General features: G+C 39.3%; 1 protein-coding gene across 1 annotated transcript; it reads right to left on the minus strand.

Annotated features, from left to right (window-relative positions):
* Positions 1 to 775: 775 nt before the first annotated feature.
* LOC135467113 (galactocerebrosidase-like) lies at positions 776 to 16,550 on the minus strand. Its single transcript, XM_064744874.1, has 18 exons — positions 16,389 to 16,550; positions 14,120 to 14,188; positions 13,869 to 13,932; positions 13,360 to 13,448; positions 12,495 to 12,659; positions 11,503 to 11,541; positions 11,179 to 11,309; positions 10,641 to 10,743; positions 9,976 to 10,013; positions 9,306 to 9,430; positions 8,467 to 8,633; positions 6,895 to 6,984; positions 6,049 to 6,138; positions 5,358 to 5,499; positions 3,209 to 3,392; positions 2,721 to 2,890; positions 1,227 to 1,300; positions 776 to 1,009 (listed from the first exon to the last, which is right to left on the minus strand). The coding sequence occupies exons 1-18, from the start codon at positions 16,548 to 16,550 to the stop codon at positions 776 to 778; spliced, it is 2,136 nt and encodes a 711-aa protein (XP_064600944.1).
* Between the last annotated feature and the right edge of the window lie 42 nt (positions 16,551 to 16,592).

Raw genomic sequence — 16,592 nt, forward strand, 5'->3', positions numbered from 1 at the left:
AGCTCAACATGAAAGGCTTGCCATATTTAATGCGAGTATTTTGGTCAGACTCTATAATCTGATGTTGGACAGTTACAACCGTGGGTAAGAAAGGACCAAAATACTGTGGCTTTTTGTTCCCTCATACAAAATATACATGCATCCTTGATGTGAAATCGTGAGCATTTATAGTTTGATTTACCTGACAACGCGCTTGAATCATGTTGCCAAGTGACAGGGCATGCAACCAATAGTAATGGCGCCTCGTTTTCAGCAGCTGGCCACTTGTCAGATATACATGTATTTCGCTTTCTGTACCGTTTTCCTTGTCCGATCATTTTAAACTACTCTGCAACTGGTGCGACGAAATAACAGTTAAACCATACACTTGCGGCAAAGAGAGCAGAACTCAATCAACTAGTTGGGGTGTATATACATATATTGATTGATTGATTGATTTATTTCATTGATATTTTACGACCTACTCAAGAACATTTATGACGGTGGCTAGCATTATGGTGGGAGGAAACCCAAGCTATCTGCAGGTTGCTGGCAGACCTTCCGACGCACAATTGGAGAGGAAGCCAGCAAGAGCTGGACTTGAACTCACAGCGTGAGAGGTGAGAGGCTCCTTGGTCATTGTGTTGTAATTGTAGGCTAAACACTCCCTCCTTATACGTATAGGAAACAGTATTATTCCACGAAAATGGATCCGTTGGAACATCATTTTAATATGTTTTCCTGAAACAAAGAACTGATTTGTAAACCACAAATACTTGCAGATAATGATACATTTTCATGGGGATATATCTACAGATTTTGATAGACGTTTAAAGAGTAAGGTATCCGATTTTCCAGACTGAATCCGCATTCTATCCCAGGTATCCTCAGCAGTCTGGAGCTCCAGGTTATCAAAGTCTGCCAGGCCATAAGGATCGGTACCGAGGCCAGCAAACCCATTTGTTGGAGAACGAGGAATGGTGCAGTTGATGAGAGAATGGCCGTTGAAGAACGCGTAAGCCATATTTCCCTGAAAACATAATTCCGTTTTGTTGATTGATTTGCTATCCTTGTAAACCTTAGAAAAACTGCTTTACTTGAATTTTGGCATTCTGGAAACTGATAGTTTTTCTAACTGTTTAGATTGTCCATATCATATTATAAAAAAAACCCTTAAAATGCCATGTCTAACTTATAACCGTAATATTAAGGCAAATGGAAAGAAACTCATTTATAATGCAATTTACCTCAAGCAGCAACCCTAATGTCATCCAATCTCCAGTAATTTCTACGGAACCTTGCGACAAAATCTTCTGACGAGCTAAAAAGATACCAACAAGCAAAAAAAGAAAGAAAAAAAACTGTATACTATGGAATTCTGTTCCTTTCTGCAATCAATTATTCTGGATTTTGCCAGCAGGTAAAGATAGACTGTGTAAGAAAATAGATCATAAGTAGATGTTGCATGTTCATTTCTTATTAATGAACAGTAATGAATTAATGATCATGACAACCAATTCCAAAGTTGAAAAATCGGAAGTGGGAATAATAAGTTTGAGCTAATCATCATTCGTACTTAAAGGTATAGTGACAATTCCAAGAGTAACTCTATTAATTTATTAAGGTTATCCAAAATACGAGTGACAGCCATATAAAGGAATACAGTGTCATTATTTTTCGTCTAATTAATTCTTTGAAAACATTTTTACTCGAAATTATAGCGGTTAGGTTACAGATGTAAGAGGGAACCACTTCCATTTGCCAGATGCATAGCCAGTCCCGCTTTTCATTTAGGCTTGTTAATAAAGGACATCAGCGGTGAACACTTAAAAAGGTAATTTGTCTGGTTATGTCCAAAAAACTTGTCACATAAAATACTCATTAAATTTTATGTAACACTGGAAGGATATTTAATTCAAATATGATAGGTAATGTCTCATATAAGCTACACTAAAGAAACCAATCTCTTAATTTTAACGGAAAGTCTGTTGTCCGAGTGATGCTAAAATGTCTTCTCTTATAACATAATATTCTGTCATATTCAACATACAATCCTGTCTGTGGAATATAATCTTAATGTTAAATTAATAGAATGTATGGGTTATATTTAACAGAACAATCTAATGCTATAGAAGAATACATTCTAGTATCAACTCATACAACGGTCGTTCTGTTAAAATTAACACATTCATTTTTTTTAGTGTATCCTGTATCATTGCCCCATTGTGGAAGGTCACATGTAACCTGAAGGTCTTGCCATGCTGTAGGAATGATGTTAAAGAAGCCCAGTAAACATTAGATTCGTTGCAATCATGGTTAAGCCATTTTTTATGGAAACTCTTGTTTGCTAGTTTGCCCCTGCTCGAGATAATACCATAATCTTCTGTTCATGACAACACTTTGGTAATATTCCAGAATATCAGTTTTTTTTATTGTATTGCATAAAAAAGCATAGATACTCCGAAAAATAGAAGTTGCGTATTTGACGTGTGAATATTTCAACAGGGTTGTATTTGGTTTATTTGGGTTATCATCGTATTCTGAATATGACAAGTAGCATTTTGTCGAAATACTAAAATGTTAATTATGGGACCTTTCGATTATTTTTGGAGAATCCACGCTATTGCCCTGTGGTAAGCTTATTGGTGGATCAAGAAGACTTTGTACCTATTATCTGTCATGTAAACCATTACGATATCTGCTTAAATTTAAGTTTAATGACAAACTTTTGACAAACTTACCCAAATCATTCGTTAATTCGTATCTGCTAGTTTTTGGGTATATGAAGAAGAAGACTCCCAACGCAGGGTTCACTAGACAACCACCCCGGTCAATTCGGGCGCCCACATACACTGCGTTAGTGCCATTAACACTCCCCACCCTGGCATCCACATGAACGTAAATATCCCTCCTGAAGGAAAAAAAACATGTATGTACTTACTCTAGCTATTTGATATAAAGGATTTAAAAGGGCCTAAAATGTATAACATCCTCGTATACTTTGGCAACTTTTGCTATTTATTTACCATTAGTTTAGCTTTAGCACCGTGTATTGAGGTACCAGTTTCCTGCCTCGGGTATTTGAGCTTTCCATTTTTTTTAAAATAAAAATTATAACATTTTCCAATAGTTTCTCTAACACTTCAGATTGTTGTGAAAAACGTTAATTTTCACCTGGGATTAAGATAGACACCTATGTTTGACTACTATTTTGTCACCCCTTACACACCAAAGGTAGTTGCCAATGACGTTGATCGTGGTGTTTGCCGGGTACGCCCTTCCCCAGCACCAGTACACAGGGTGATGTAGCACCATCTGTCTGGCTACCTGGCCGTGGGGTGGGCCTACCTCCGCCACCTCCCAAGCACCTACTTGTTGAGCCATGTTGTAGGGCTTCGCTGAGGGAGCATAATCTGTTTGAAGACAAAATGGCATAAAGTAGGTTGGTGAAGGTATAGTTGATCAAATGACATAAAGAAAGTGGGTGAGGGTATAGTTAATCAAATTGCATAAAGTAGGTGGGTGAAGGTAGGCCTATAGCTGATCAAATTGCATGAGGTAGGTGGGTAAAGGTATGGTTATCAAATGACATAAAGTAGGTGGGTGAAAGTGTAATAGATCAAAAGACCTCATATAGGTGAGTGAAGGTATAGTTGATCAAATGACGTAAAGTAGGAATGTATAGTGAAGTTCCCAACATCAAAACAATTGATTAATTTATTAATATGATTGTTATATAACGCCATGCTTATGATGTTTTAACCAATATGATGGTGATCAGTTTTATACATGCTGTTGGAAGAAACCAATGTGCCTCTTGTAAGTTACGGTCGAACATTCGTACGTGTGATGTACAGATACACATATGCACACCATGGTGTGGACAGTGTGCCGTCAGCTGTTTACTGCCACTAACGTCCCGTAACAACTGAGCATGAGTGAATCAGTCCAAAGCCACGTTTGAACCATAATCCATACAGCTCATGCGTCGCTCACTACCTTTTGTTCTACATCACTGCCACCAGTGAACAAGTTTTACCGTTGGAGCCTGGGAGGCGCACATTTAGTCTTAGTCTCATCACTTGTGTCCTCCCAAGGAACTAATTAATCAGGATTCATCAGTAAACTTGTTTTAGGTGTTGGTTAGAACTGTGTTGCACATACTGAGAATGCGTGTGTATAAAGTATTATTGCAGACAAATGTTGAGACGGATTGTTGGTGTTTTGTGACACCACTTCCTGCCTCATCACCTTGACCCCAGTGACATCGGCGTTGTTCAAAATTTCTGTACAAAGTTGCCTATTGGTGGCAGTGATGTAAAGTGAAAGAGCGACGCATGCGCTGTAAGAAGTATGCGTTTGAACTCGCACTCCATGTGTCTTACAGTTGTGTGCGAGTGCGAAAGGGTTCCTGACGGAACCAAAGAGCAAAATCAATTGTTAGATGATCCTTTTTTCCTAATTCCCAATTTCGAACAGCGGATCGACAACGACGGCTGGAAGTACATGCATTACGTGATTTGCTTTGTACACAGGAATTATCGCACGTTAAAGCGTATTCATGTCATATGTCGTATACTAGAATCTATGCGTATACCAGCCGTCATTCAAAATGTACCTTCCAGGTCAATGATCACAAGGCAAATTCCCAAAACGGCGTTTAATACAATCATTTTAATGATTTTAATGATGTTGGAAAGGCGCAAGGTGACTGAAATCAGTACTCAAATCGTGTACCATGCTATGATGTAGACAATTAAATATGTAAAGATCACGACTACCTCATTGCTCATTCGGACAGAAATCCTGTTAGTTGTGTCTGGACTTACAATTAAAACAATCTCCATATCAACATATACCAGGGACAAACTCGCTTCAGTTCAACGCATTTTGAAGTTGATGATCTTAAGTCGTATGCACCGGCGTCTTGTGGCCGTGCGGCGGGTTACAGAAATTACCTGCTCTCTACAGGTATACGGCATGCCCAAGCACTAAGGCCAATTGTTTAAATTGATGTGTTGTCATTCTGTCGATAAAGCTTGCTGTTTGATGTATTTATTGATTTGATTGGTGTTTTATGCCGTACTCAAGAATATTTCACTAGTACGACGGCCGTCAGCATAATAGTGGGAGGAAACAAGCCAGAGCTAGCTGAAATTGTTTGTTGTAATGCAGATTTCATTAAACTCCAAGATGAATGAATGACCTAGGATTAACGACATATTGGCAGTACTTCAGTCGTACCGTAACGAAACCTGAATCATAAATACTTGTTGTCCATCGATGTTAGGCTAAGCATACAAAAAATAAACGAATTATCACATTCCATGGATTGCAATTTTGGGACGGTTGTACCAGTATTTTAAACAGAAAATTACCTTCAAAGTCATCTTTATATGGCAGAGGAAATGGCTTGGAGTGTGGGGGTTCGGGGGCAGTGCCCTTCTGTCCGGTAGTGAGCGTGGTAAGAGTGTACATCTCATTTACCCCTAAGGTTATTGTCACCATCATATTGACCACCTGATCAAGTGAGAAAATCAAAAATTATGAGGGTCGACGGGAAATCTCTAATAACTAATTTCAGTGAAGATTATGGTAGTCTGACCTTTTATTGTGACATAGAACCTCGCTGATGCAACGTTATACTAAAAAATTCTTCACATATGGAGATGCATTCGAACAGTGACGTTGTTGGTGTTGCACTGATCGGTCGATGTATTCGAATAAGCCAGTGATTTTACCAGTTAAAAAAGCTGCAGTCGAAGCAGCGTGTGCTATATTCGAACACTTGACTTCATTGATCAAGGACCCGAAGTTTTGAATCAGAGACGATCGTCGTTATAAATTATATCAGGATCACCACGTAGTTACACGAACACCCGACATCAGACAATGTGCAAGAAAACAGCAACCACGCCTGCTGCTTACTCTGCTTTGGATGTACTTTAGGAAGTTTGCAATATACCTGACGAATGCCATGATTTCTTGAGAGCACATCATGATCGCGGAAACAGGAGGTAAAACACGTTCATGCTGATGTTATTTTCTGAATCTGCCAGTCACACATACCTGCACCGGGGCTTTTGCGGTGAAGGATGTACTGCTATTCTGACCGGATGCGAACTTCGTGCGCCACACATTCAGCACACTAATGTCTGCCTGTTAAGAAAAGAAAGACAAGTTTATAGTTTCAGTACAATGCTATGATAACGATTCCTACAAAAATAATTCCGACGCATATGCTTTCAGTTAACACCACGAATTGTAGACGTTATGGTGAATGTATCATTTGGTATACTACTTTGACGGTTGTTCATGGATTATTTTTTTTCCAAATTCTTCATTAATACAGAAACGCGCAAATTAAGGAATTAAAGAAATCCAACGAGAATTGTATTAGAACATTTTCACGGACAGCTGAAATGCAAGATTGTCAGCAGAAAGGAATGGTACGACACAACTTATTTTGTATCTTTATATCGACAGTACAATACTTTCAACTTTACCACAGAGTCAACTGGCTTAGACCAGAATGCTAACATCTTAAATGGGTTTTAAAATACTGTGCCAAGTTATATACCCACGTATTTGTGGAGCGTACAGTTGTCGGTTTTATGAAGCATACTTAGTGTTAAGTAGCCCTTAGCAAAGTGCACTTTATATCTCTACAACATACGTCGTCATGGTAGTTAAGGGCAAACTTAGCTAAGTGAGCTTCACGAAATCGGTGCCAGGGATTTCTTTATTTATTTGACTGTCGTTTTACGAAAGAGTTTTTCTCTGTACGATGGCGTTCAATTTTATGAATGGAGTTTAGAACGCGCATCTAGCCCAGGCCCGACAATTCCTGACCGACATTATAGAGCGGCAAATAACAGTGATACTCATTTTCAAAAGTCATATATCGATACTCACGAAACTGCCAGTCAGTTTAAAGGTGGCTGTTTGGGGAAAGACGTTCCGTTGCGATGGCAAGCTTTGTGTGTACCAGTTATGACCTTTCACCTGGAGAATATAGAACACAGAATACAGTCACAGCATTACAGTTTTTGTCTTTTGTTTTATTTGTAATGGACATTCAAAGGTTTTTAAGATACTTGTGACTAAAGCTGTAGATCCTTGTCGTGACTTACGTCATCTTTTCTTTTTGGGTATGTTATCATATGCAATAACTTTAAGGGTAACAATACTCCCATTAGATTTCGCACATCATCAAGAACATTTCAAACTTCCCGATATATTTTTGGCGATAAACAAGCAATCCTTGTTTACCTAGTTCCATCTAGACTCGACCCATTTTCCCTCAAGCCTATTTACTTCATCTGTCATGTATAAAGTTTCGTTAGCTGATATTTTCTTCAAATTCGACAGATTGTTGTCATGTATGACTATTTAACGTTTTCATGTACTGTTAGTCTGCGGACCTTTGTGAAAGCATAACAGACCCTGTTATATGTGTACAGCGCGGACCGGGTCGAAAGCACCTTGTTCAATGCTTCGTTTATTTCATTGGCTGTTAATTCTGTGTTTAAGAATAGTTGAATCCACCTGGAACGTATATAAGCCGTGTTTTCTGTGCAGAGAGGGGGTATTTTTGCTGCATCCACTGGGAGCCAGGAGAGTGTGCGACGCTCTCGTATCGAGTCCATTATATTGATATGAGCTGGCGATGCCAGTTTCGTTTGGGAGGACAGATTTCTATGCCGGCACCGTTTGTGTACCACAGTTGTACTGATGTCTGGTTTAAGTGAATTTCTGCGGAAGTCACGTTTATTGGTGTTCGGATCTTTATTATGATTATACAGTTAACACGCTAGTTAACACAGTGGCTAGTTTTGCAAAGGACGTTCGTTCTGCCACAAGGTGACATTACTCTACGTCTCTGAACGGCTCGTTTGTGAGTTTCTGCGGGAGCTGCGACTGTTCTAAAGTGGATTATACCTCCATGCCTGGATTTACCCTATGTTGTGCTCTGCGAGTGTGACGTCATTCAAAGGCTTGACTGTTCCAGTTCTGTGTAACCTGTGTACTGTGTTCGCGTTCGCTAACCTAGCGAAGTACCTGACTGGGACAATTTGTGACTTGTGTGAATTGTGTGTTTATCCCATGGTCTTTACGTTGGATCTCCTGAAATACGTTCCTTGGGATATAAAGGTGAACTGGAAACTTTAAAAGACCGGTAATACTGATGTGTATGTTTTTTTATGTTGTTGTTGTTGAACGGTCTGTAAAACTGTACGTCTCATTTTATATATAAAGCATTGTTTACATTGTAATATTGAGTCACTGAGTCTGTTTTCTGTTGCTGTTTTCAATACCGTAACAGAAATTGGGGGCTTGTCCGGGAACTGATTGTTTCCCTTTTGTTTTGCACCGGATATTTGAAGCTAAACATATGTGAGAAGCGATTGTTTAATTTTAACGGTGAATGATTCAGTGGCTAAATATTCTGTTGCTGTTTTCAATACCGTAACATTGTTCACATACTTGAGATATTATTGGGCCGGTGCAGACGGCAGTTTCTATGACGATGGTCAACGCTCCCGTGTTCCGGTCAAAAAGGCTGACGTAACTTCCGCCGTGCGCGAGGTTGCCGACCCCGAAACCATGTGCCAGGTAGGTCCATCCGGGCTTTGTGAACTGAGTCGTGTGAGCTGTTAACGAATCGTATAATTTTTTTCGTAAATAATTATTATGAGATTTTAACTAATGACTGGAGTAGGCATATCTCAAAGAACCTATAGAACAAAATATACGCATTAAAATCAGTCAGATTCAAGACAACTTTCGTGTGACTGACGTGTCTCATTTCAAAATACATGGTCAGTTAATTCATTGGACTGTTGATTTGGGACTAGGTTAATTCGGTGTCAAACATTTCAGGATCGGTATTATTTATTTATTTGAAATTTTACGCCATATTCAGGATTGGTATTAACACATCAGTACGATCTTGAAACCTGCTCAGTCGGTCAACGGTTCATTTTGTAGCGTTCAAGTGACAACCCTTACAAAACATAAAATAAAGAGTGCAAGGGGAGTTAAACCAACAATGATCAAAAGGGCAATGTAATAACTGGCATCTGGTGACAAGTAAATTGTGTACAGGAGCGTAGTGCTGCCACTTAATATTAAACTTCAACCATGTTTTCATGTGGCGATTAATGTTAATGTAATCATAATAGGACCATAACAACTGTTATGTGACAAAACTGCAGCAACCTGGCACACAGGTGGATCAGCGACACTGTCGTGATTCTGAATGATGTTAATTTGGTTAAGTTTTTTAGTTTAAGAACAGGGGGTCATTTCCAGGCTTGTTTTACCAGTGACCCAAATCTGCTCGTTTACGTCGTAGTTTCCACTCCAAGGCTCAGCAGCTTCCATGATACCGGCGGGGAAGTCGGGCAGGCCGTAGTAAAATGAAGCTATCGGACTCCAAGATATAGTTCTGGAACATTCAGAGAAATTACGCAAAGCGTTTTAGTAAGGTCGATATCCATATTATTTTAAAAATTATTGTGTTTTTTTTTGGTTAATATATTCGTATTTCCCAAGAAACTATTTTTTCTTTATGGCCACGGTTCATGCACGTAAATGTAGTTTCTATATCCACCATACAATATTTGAGGAGCCTTGCAGGAGAAAAAACCATGTGTTTTTGGTTTAATAACACCGATGAGACAAGGTGACGTGGTGCCTCAAGAAAAAAACATGAGTATTTGCAAACGCCTCTCGATATGACTGAAGAAATCTCGAGCATGCGCTGTGGAACTGTTTTGGTACTGTGTTCAAGTTTTTCAGGCTGTAATTCTGCGCTAAGAATCACGTTGAAGCAAACCACTAATACTCAGGTTAGTGGTATAGAAAAGGTCGATGATACTCTTACCTATACGTACATGTTTCACAACCCAGTCAGCCATCTCGCGAACGCCTACTATCTATCCAACAACGTTCTGAAGTACATGTATCGTAATATAAACCCACAGTACTTACGACGTCATTAAGCCGGTGACATAATTCCGGTTTAACATCTGAAAAATTTAAAAGAGACATTAAAAAAGAGTGATTGGTACACTAAAACCTGATCCCATAAACACTTTCGCTTACAGTGGATATTTAGAGTTATTAACCAAAGAATATATATATATATATATATATATATATATATATATATATATATATATATATATATATATATATATATATATATATAAACACTTAAATTCTTTGGTTAATAACTCTAAATGTATATTTATCTACAGTGGAAGTGTTATCAGTATTATTTTCAGAAGAGAGTTCAGTAGGTTTGACCATGAGACATGCAATTTCATGGTGGATATCCACGACGATTATGATGTTCAGTGACTAAACATTAAGGTTACATTTAAAAAAACCTAAAAAGTAACATTCCCGATAAAAGTGTATAGCTATTGACTGTATAATCCACGACGTGTACGATTATCTCGCACAAGTCAAAATATTCGGTTTTTCATTTCAACTGGGACGTGTATATTCCCGTGTCCTGTCGGCGATGTCATATGCGTTTGCTCACTGGGTTATCTCCCTTTGTTCGGTTGTGAAAACAAAGCTCACATCACTGAAGAGATTCGCCTATACGTGGGTCCTAATAAAAAACAAGTAAATAATAATAAACTTACCGCACATCGGCATGCCACACTACCAACGTGGTCTTCAGATGCCCAGAGTGGTTTCCCCGTGGAAAGAGCTTCGAGTGTGGAGATTGTATTCGGATAATGAGTTCTACAAAAGCAACATGTTCCCACAAATATATCCATGTCATAGAATGTGTAGAGTAAAAAAGGAGTTGTCTGGATTTTTGCACCTTATTATTTAGTCATTTGTCGCGTAGAAAGTTCAAAAGGAATGTGCATGTATTAGAGAAAGCCTTCAATGTACACCTATTAACATCCTTACCAGCACAGAAGAAACATAACTGCTCAAATACAGCGTCTGCAGACTTGGTCATGAATTTAAGTTAAAGTATTTGCCGGGTTTGTGACAAGGTGAGGTGGATTGCACCGGGGCCTATCCGATTCCCTCAAGTCATATACATCAAAATGGAGATTAAATTCTTGAATACGGTCTGAAACATCGATGAAATAAATGAGTATAGAAATCCAATACAACTGAGACGAATTGCTGTTCTACAACTCCTGCAAACTTGAATTGACCTACCCAAGAAAGTCCACGACTTCGGCCAACTCAGGATCCGCCAAGACGGCGTCCGCGAACTGCCAGCTAAAGTCATCTGCCGCACAGATTTTTACGTCCTGCAGGCCGTGCTGATCAAGGGTTTGCCTCAACGTCTGTGGTAGGATTTAACCAGAATTTATTATTCAATACCATATACCATATAATACCATATACAGTTCGATGCAACGTTTCTGTCAGGCTAGTGAGCGAATTTCTCATAGTTTGAAGGGAAAATAAGAAAGAGATTTTTTGTTGTTAGCATATGATAAAGCCTTTCTTTTTACTATGTGCACATAGGTGTGTTACCTTGATATAGGTTGTGCTGTAGTTTCTTTCGTTCCAAATCTGGAATTTAGACAAAGGCGGTTGTAAATGAAGACTTTTTGATGAATGACGAAGCATATAGAAGATACAGTGTCAGGTAAAAGAACTGCATTTACAATCGATCAGAGATAAAAGATGTACATCGAAATTACAATCCAGACAAAAGAAGCACTCTGAAATAACAGTCCCAGACAAAAGAAGTATACGTTGAAATTACAATCCAAAATAGAAGAAACAGAATAACATAAAAATCCCGATTTTTACAGGCATGTTTAATACTACTTCACAATTCATCTCGCAAACAAAAAAATTAAACTGAAGTTTCCATTCTTTTGTGACTTGTGACCCCTTCGGTTGCTTAATGGTTAGAGTGTTCGCTTAGAAGTCAGGAGACCTTGGGTCAAACCCTGGTCGGGTCATGCCAAAGACTTTAAAATGGAACTTGCTGCTACATCGCTTGCCGCTCAGCGCTGAGAGGTTAGAGCAAGGAAATAGGACTGGTTGGCCCGATGTCAGTATAATGTGACTGGATGGGGTTCCATATCTGGTGTCTTCGGCATGATACTTCAGTGGTGGCAGCACTTTGGCGGTATGGACTCGCCCTGCCACAAGAAGACACAGTATATATACACACACTTAATGATTTCTCGTCGTCATATGATTGAATAATTGTTAAGAACGACGTAAAAACTGAAGCTTACATACAATCATACATGTGTTCGTTTCAACAAAGAAACGTCTTTGTAACATGCTATTGGTGACGGAAGTCGGGTTACCCTTTTGTTAGATACCTAACATGCCCGCTAGCCCGCTGAATCAACGTAAGCTGGAATCAAACCTGTTTCCTCAAATGCTTTTATTCAATGTGCCAGCTTACCACATAACAGTTTGTCAGACTGATCAGTATTTAAACGTTTATACGTTGTACGTTATGTCCTTGAGATTTTAATGGGAAAACAACGACCCGGACTTACACCGATAATGTCTATGGTCAGGTTGTAGTGAACCTTAGCGCCATTAATCCACCGATAAACATAGTCCGCGGTGACTTCTGGGTTGGCGTAGGCGTTAAAGGTACCGTTACCAATCCAGTAAGGAAATGACCAGGGTAATCCGTACAGTAGGATGTCGGGGTTCCTCTGAAAAGCGATTCATCAAAATTATACGTTAGCCTCAAACGCTAAAGAAACTGTGTTGAGAGAGCCAAATAAGATACATAGGTAATAACAGAAAGAATGGGTGTTTGTTCACCTGTTTCAAAATACATGACTTCAAACCATGTATTCTTTTTTTTAGCTGCATTCAACGGCCTAATGTAACTGCTCCTCGTTCTTATCTTTACCGGTGATGTTTTTCACGATCATGGGGTACATATATAAAATGCGCATGCGTCACAGCTTCTGACAATTTCCGTCTTTATAGTGATCATTAAGGAAAGTCTCTCTAGTATCTCAAGGATCAATTCCTTCTATTCAAGCGTTTCTCACTTTTCTCTATCTCTGTTGGCACTATGGTTTATGAGTACGTTTGGATCTGTGACAAAACAAATCCGTCGTCCATTGTGCATGTACACTGTGAAAGTGATACTTCAGCAGAGACCTTAGAATTCGATTATCAGAATGTACCCACGGTCCAAAATGGCCACCTGTACAAGTTATACTAAACTTTAGTGCGTATGTTCACGGCCATTTATTGCAATTATCAACAAGTGAATAGACTGCCCGTGTACGTAATTACATAACTAGTTTCCGCAGACACCCGTTAAGTTAAAATCAAGCGCACATGGTATCCCGTTTTCTTAACATTCTCGGAGTTAATGTGCTTGGTAACTTTCATCACCTTCTTGGCCTCCGTCATTAGCCACCACTCGTAGCCTCTCTGGTAATTCTCCTCCCAACTCTCGTGCATGTGAGACGCCTCGGTGCCATCTAGGCGAAGAGAGAACTGAATGTACGCTACTTGACGTTTACATTTTATATTCTAGCTGCTACGTAAAATAAAAATGCCATCGCTGTCCAACAGCTGCTTAAGTAATTGGCAATACAAAACACGATATTTACTTATTTGTTGGTTTGATTGGGTGGTTTCAGCTCCGTGATCAAGTGGTTTCGACTTAAGGGACGGCGGTCAGGATTATCTGTGAAGAAATCCGCGATGTCCAGGGTAAACCACCGACCTTCGGCAAGTGCCTGGCAGACTTACTGACCTAAAGCCGCAGCAAAACAGTGCCGATTGGATTAGAACAGGTGAAAAAATACAAAAGTAGTCGTCATCCCCCCAAATACCGATGAATTAAGCCGTCACGTCAGGTTCATAATAGGTATCTGACAGTATATAATACATCGAACCTGTACTTTGCCCGTCTCCGCCTATTTCCACCTTCAGGATGTGTAAAGATGCTCCGTAATTTGGCTGCAAGGTACAACGTCAAAAATAATAAAAGGCATTTTCATGTAGATTCAGTAACTTAAGTTCAGTTTATTAGCCAAATTCATTTATATTTATATAGGTATCATCGAAAGACTGTTTCCGAACTGATTGTAAGCAAACAAGAGATCCAACTAATTATTCAACATTTATGATGATAAAAGTTGATTACCTTGAAGAGAAAATCTAGGATTTCATTTCTTTGTTGATCCGGGTAGTTTACCAACAGTTTGGAGCTTGCCTAAAATGATGAGCGAAAAAGATAAATTTTATGCAATAATATGTTATGGGGGAAAAGAATCTATTAAATTTTACGCAATACTACGTTTTTTGAGTGATTCTAGAATAGGCTGTCAATTTGTTTATTTATTTATTTATATTTCTGATTTTTATTTTACGCCGTACTCAAGAATATTTCACCAGCATTATGCTGGACGGAAACTCACAACCATCCGCAAGTTGCTGCAAGACCTTTCCAGAATAGGTTATGTCATTGCAGCTTTAGAGCGTATTTCCAAGAGAACTCAAAAAGTTCAAAGGTGGAATTTCGAATAACATGAAATGAAGCAAGGCATAAGTGAGGATGTTTGGTAGCTTACATTGGGAACTACGGTTTCCTCAACTCTTCAAGCGTCAAGACATAGGTGAGGATGTTTGGTAGCTTACATTGGGAACTACGGTTTCCTCAATCCCTCAAGCGTCAAGACATAGGTGAGGATGTTTGGTAGCTTACATTGGGAACTACGGTTTCCTCAACCCGTCAAGCGTCAAGACATAAGTGAGGATGTTTGGTAGCTTACATTGGGAACTACGGTTTCCTCAACTCGTCAAGGGTCAAGACATAAGTGAGGATGTTTGGTAGTTAAATTGGGAACTACGGTTTCCTCAACCCGTCGAGCGTCAAACCAGTGAAAAGTTCTTGAACCATTTAATCAATCATTACATGAAATGTATCCACTCTCCTGAGCGTTATTTTACACCGATGATGCCGTAGGGGGAAAAGATAGATATAATTCTCTCCTGTACAAATTTTTTTCGCTGAAAATATGGCGAAACTGAAGTATGTTGACCAAAAACTTTTCTATAATCAAGACTCACACCCGTTGGCTGCCATATTTGACTGAAATCAGCTTTAAAATCGAGATTTGCAGGTTGTCACATAGAATGGACTTTGAGGTTGAGTGGGAATTCGAATTGCATAAACTGTGTCTTCATTTTTGTTTCTAAGTTTTGTTTCACTGAATGTCCCAGTTTTGGCGTCTTTTACATGACCTCCAGGCGGCGTTATCAACGGCTTCTAAAAGATCTGTTTTGATCTTCTCTTTACAGGATTCGCCATTTATTTAGTGAGCTCACAACTGGTTAAATAAACAACAAATTATCGATAGAGCAATAAATCAGTAGGTCACGCGTTATCTAAGTAGTACAATGGATCACATGTTTGCCTGACATGTAAGGCAGAGGAGAACAATTAGTTTTCTCACGTGCTTGCGTGACATATTATAGCGAGGACAAAAATATAGGGTGATACTAAATTTAGCACTTGCACCAAGCACGGGCACACGAATCAATCTATTTATTGGTCCCAAATAGTCTGTAGGTATTGGGTCATACCAAAAACTTGAAAAAAGGGCACTTATCGCTGCCTAGCTTGGCGCTCAGCGCTAAGAAGTTAGAATAAGGAAACAGAACTGGCTGGCCCGGTACTTTAGTGGCGTCAGCACTTAGGCGGCATGGACTCGCCCTGCCACAAGAAGACACAGTATATGTACACGAACATAATCACTCCTCGTCTTCATGATACGATTGAAAAATTGTTAAGTACGACGTTAAACCCCGAGCATTCATTCACTCATTCATTCGTACAATCCGTATTGCTAATCTAGTAGCATATTCGAGTTCATGTTTGATGATTTACTGATTTACGTAAATAATTTTGTCACGATGTCTCCTATCTCACGTACAGGGCAAAGTTCATCCCTCGCTCGTGGACCCCTTTGTGTTGTTTTACATGAAGTTTGTTACAAATCAATTCGATATACATATTGAGCTCGCTTTTCAGGTTGAAAATATGTCCTTTACTTTACAAAGTCCGTTGGTTTCATCCGGGCATTCTGATCAATCAGCCACTAAATCAACCAATCATATTCCTCACTTCCCCTGCTGTGCGACCTTGATGACCCTAGTCATGACGTTCGCATTGCTGTTTGCACCATATAACGTTATTTGTAGACCTCTTTCATGAATTCAACTAATATCGTGTGCAAATCTGTGTGTCACGTGTCGAAAAGTTTGTTCGTCTTTCCCCCGGCACACTGGTTATATCCACACATGACACTGACAGATATCGTATAAGTACAAAATCCTTTAGTGTGGTGTTAAACGACAATAAATAAATATTTCTCACAGTCTGATCTGATGACATGAGGGAAAACTGAAACGCTTACCCCTGCACTTAGGGCCCCAATCCCATCGAAGCGACGGCCGTAACCGTTAGTATCGTCCACATTGTAAATCTCACTGATAGACGAATCTATTGCCAGCAACACAAATAATGTAAAGCAACTAGCTGAGATTCTCAGCACTCGCGTGTGTTTTGGCATACTTCAGTATTATTCCTTCAATACGTTGCTTACAACCTTTGT

The sequence above is a fragment of the Liolophura sinensis genome, chromosome 6 (assembly GCF_032854445.1).
Source record: "Liolophura sinensis isolate JHLJ2023 chromosome 6, CUHK_Ljap_v2, whole genome shotgun sequence".
NCBI lineage: Eukaryota > Metazoa > Mollusca > Polyplacophora > Chitonida > Chitonidae > Liolophura > Liolophura sinensis.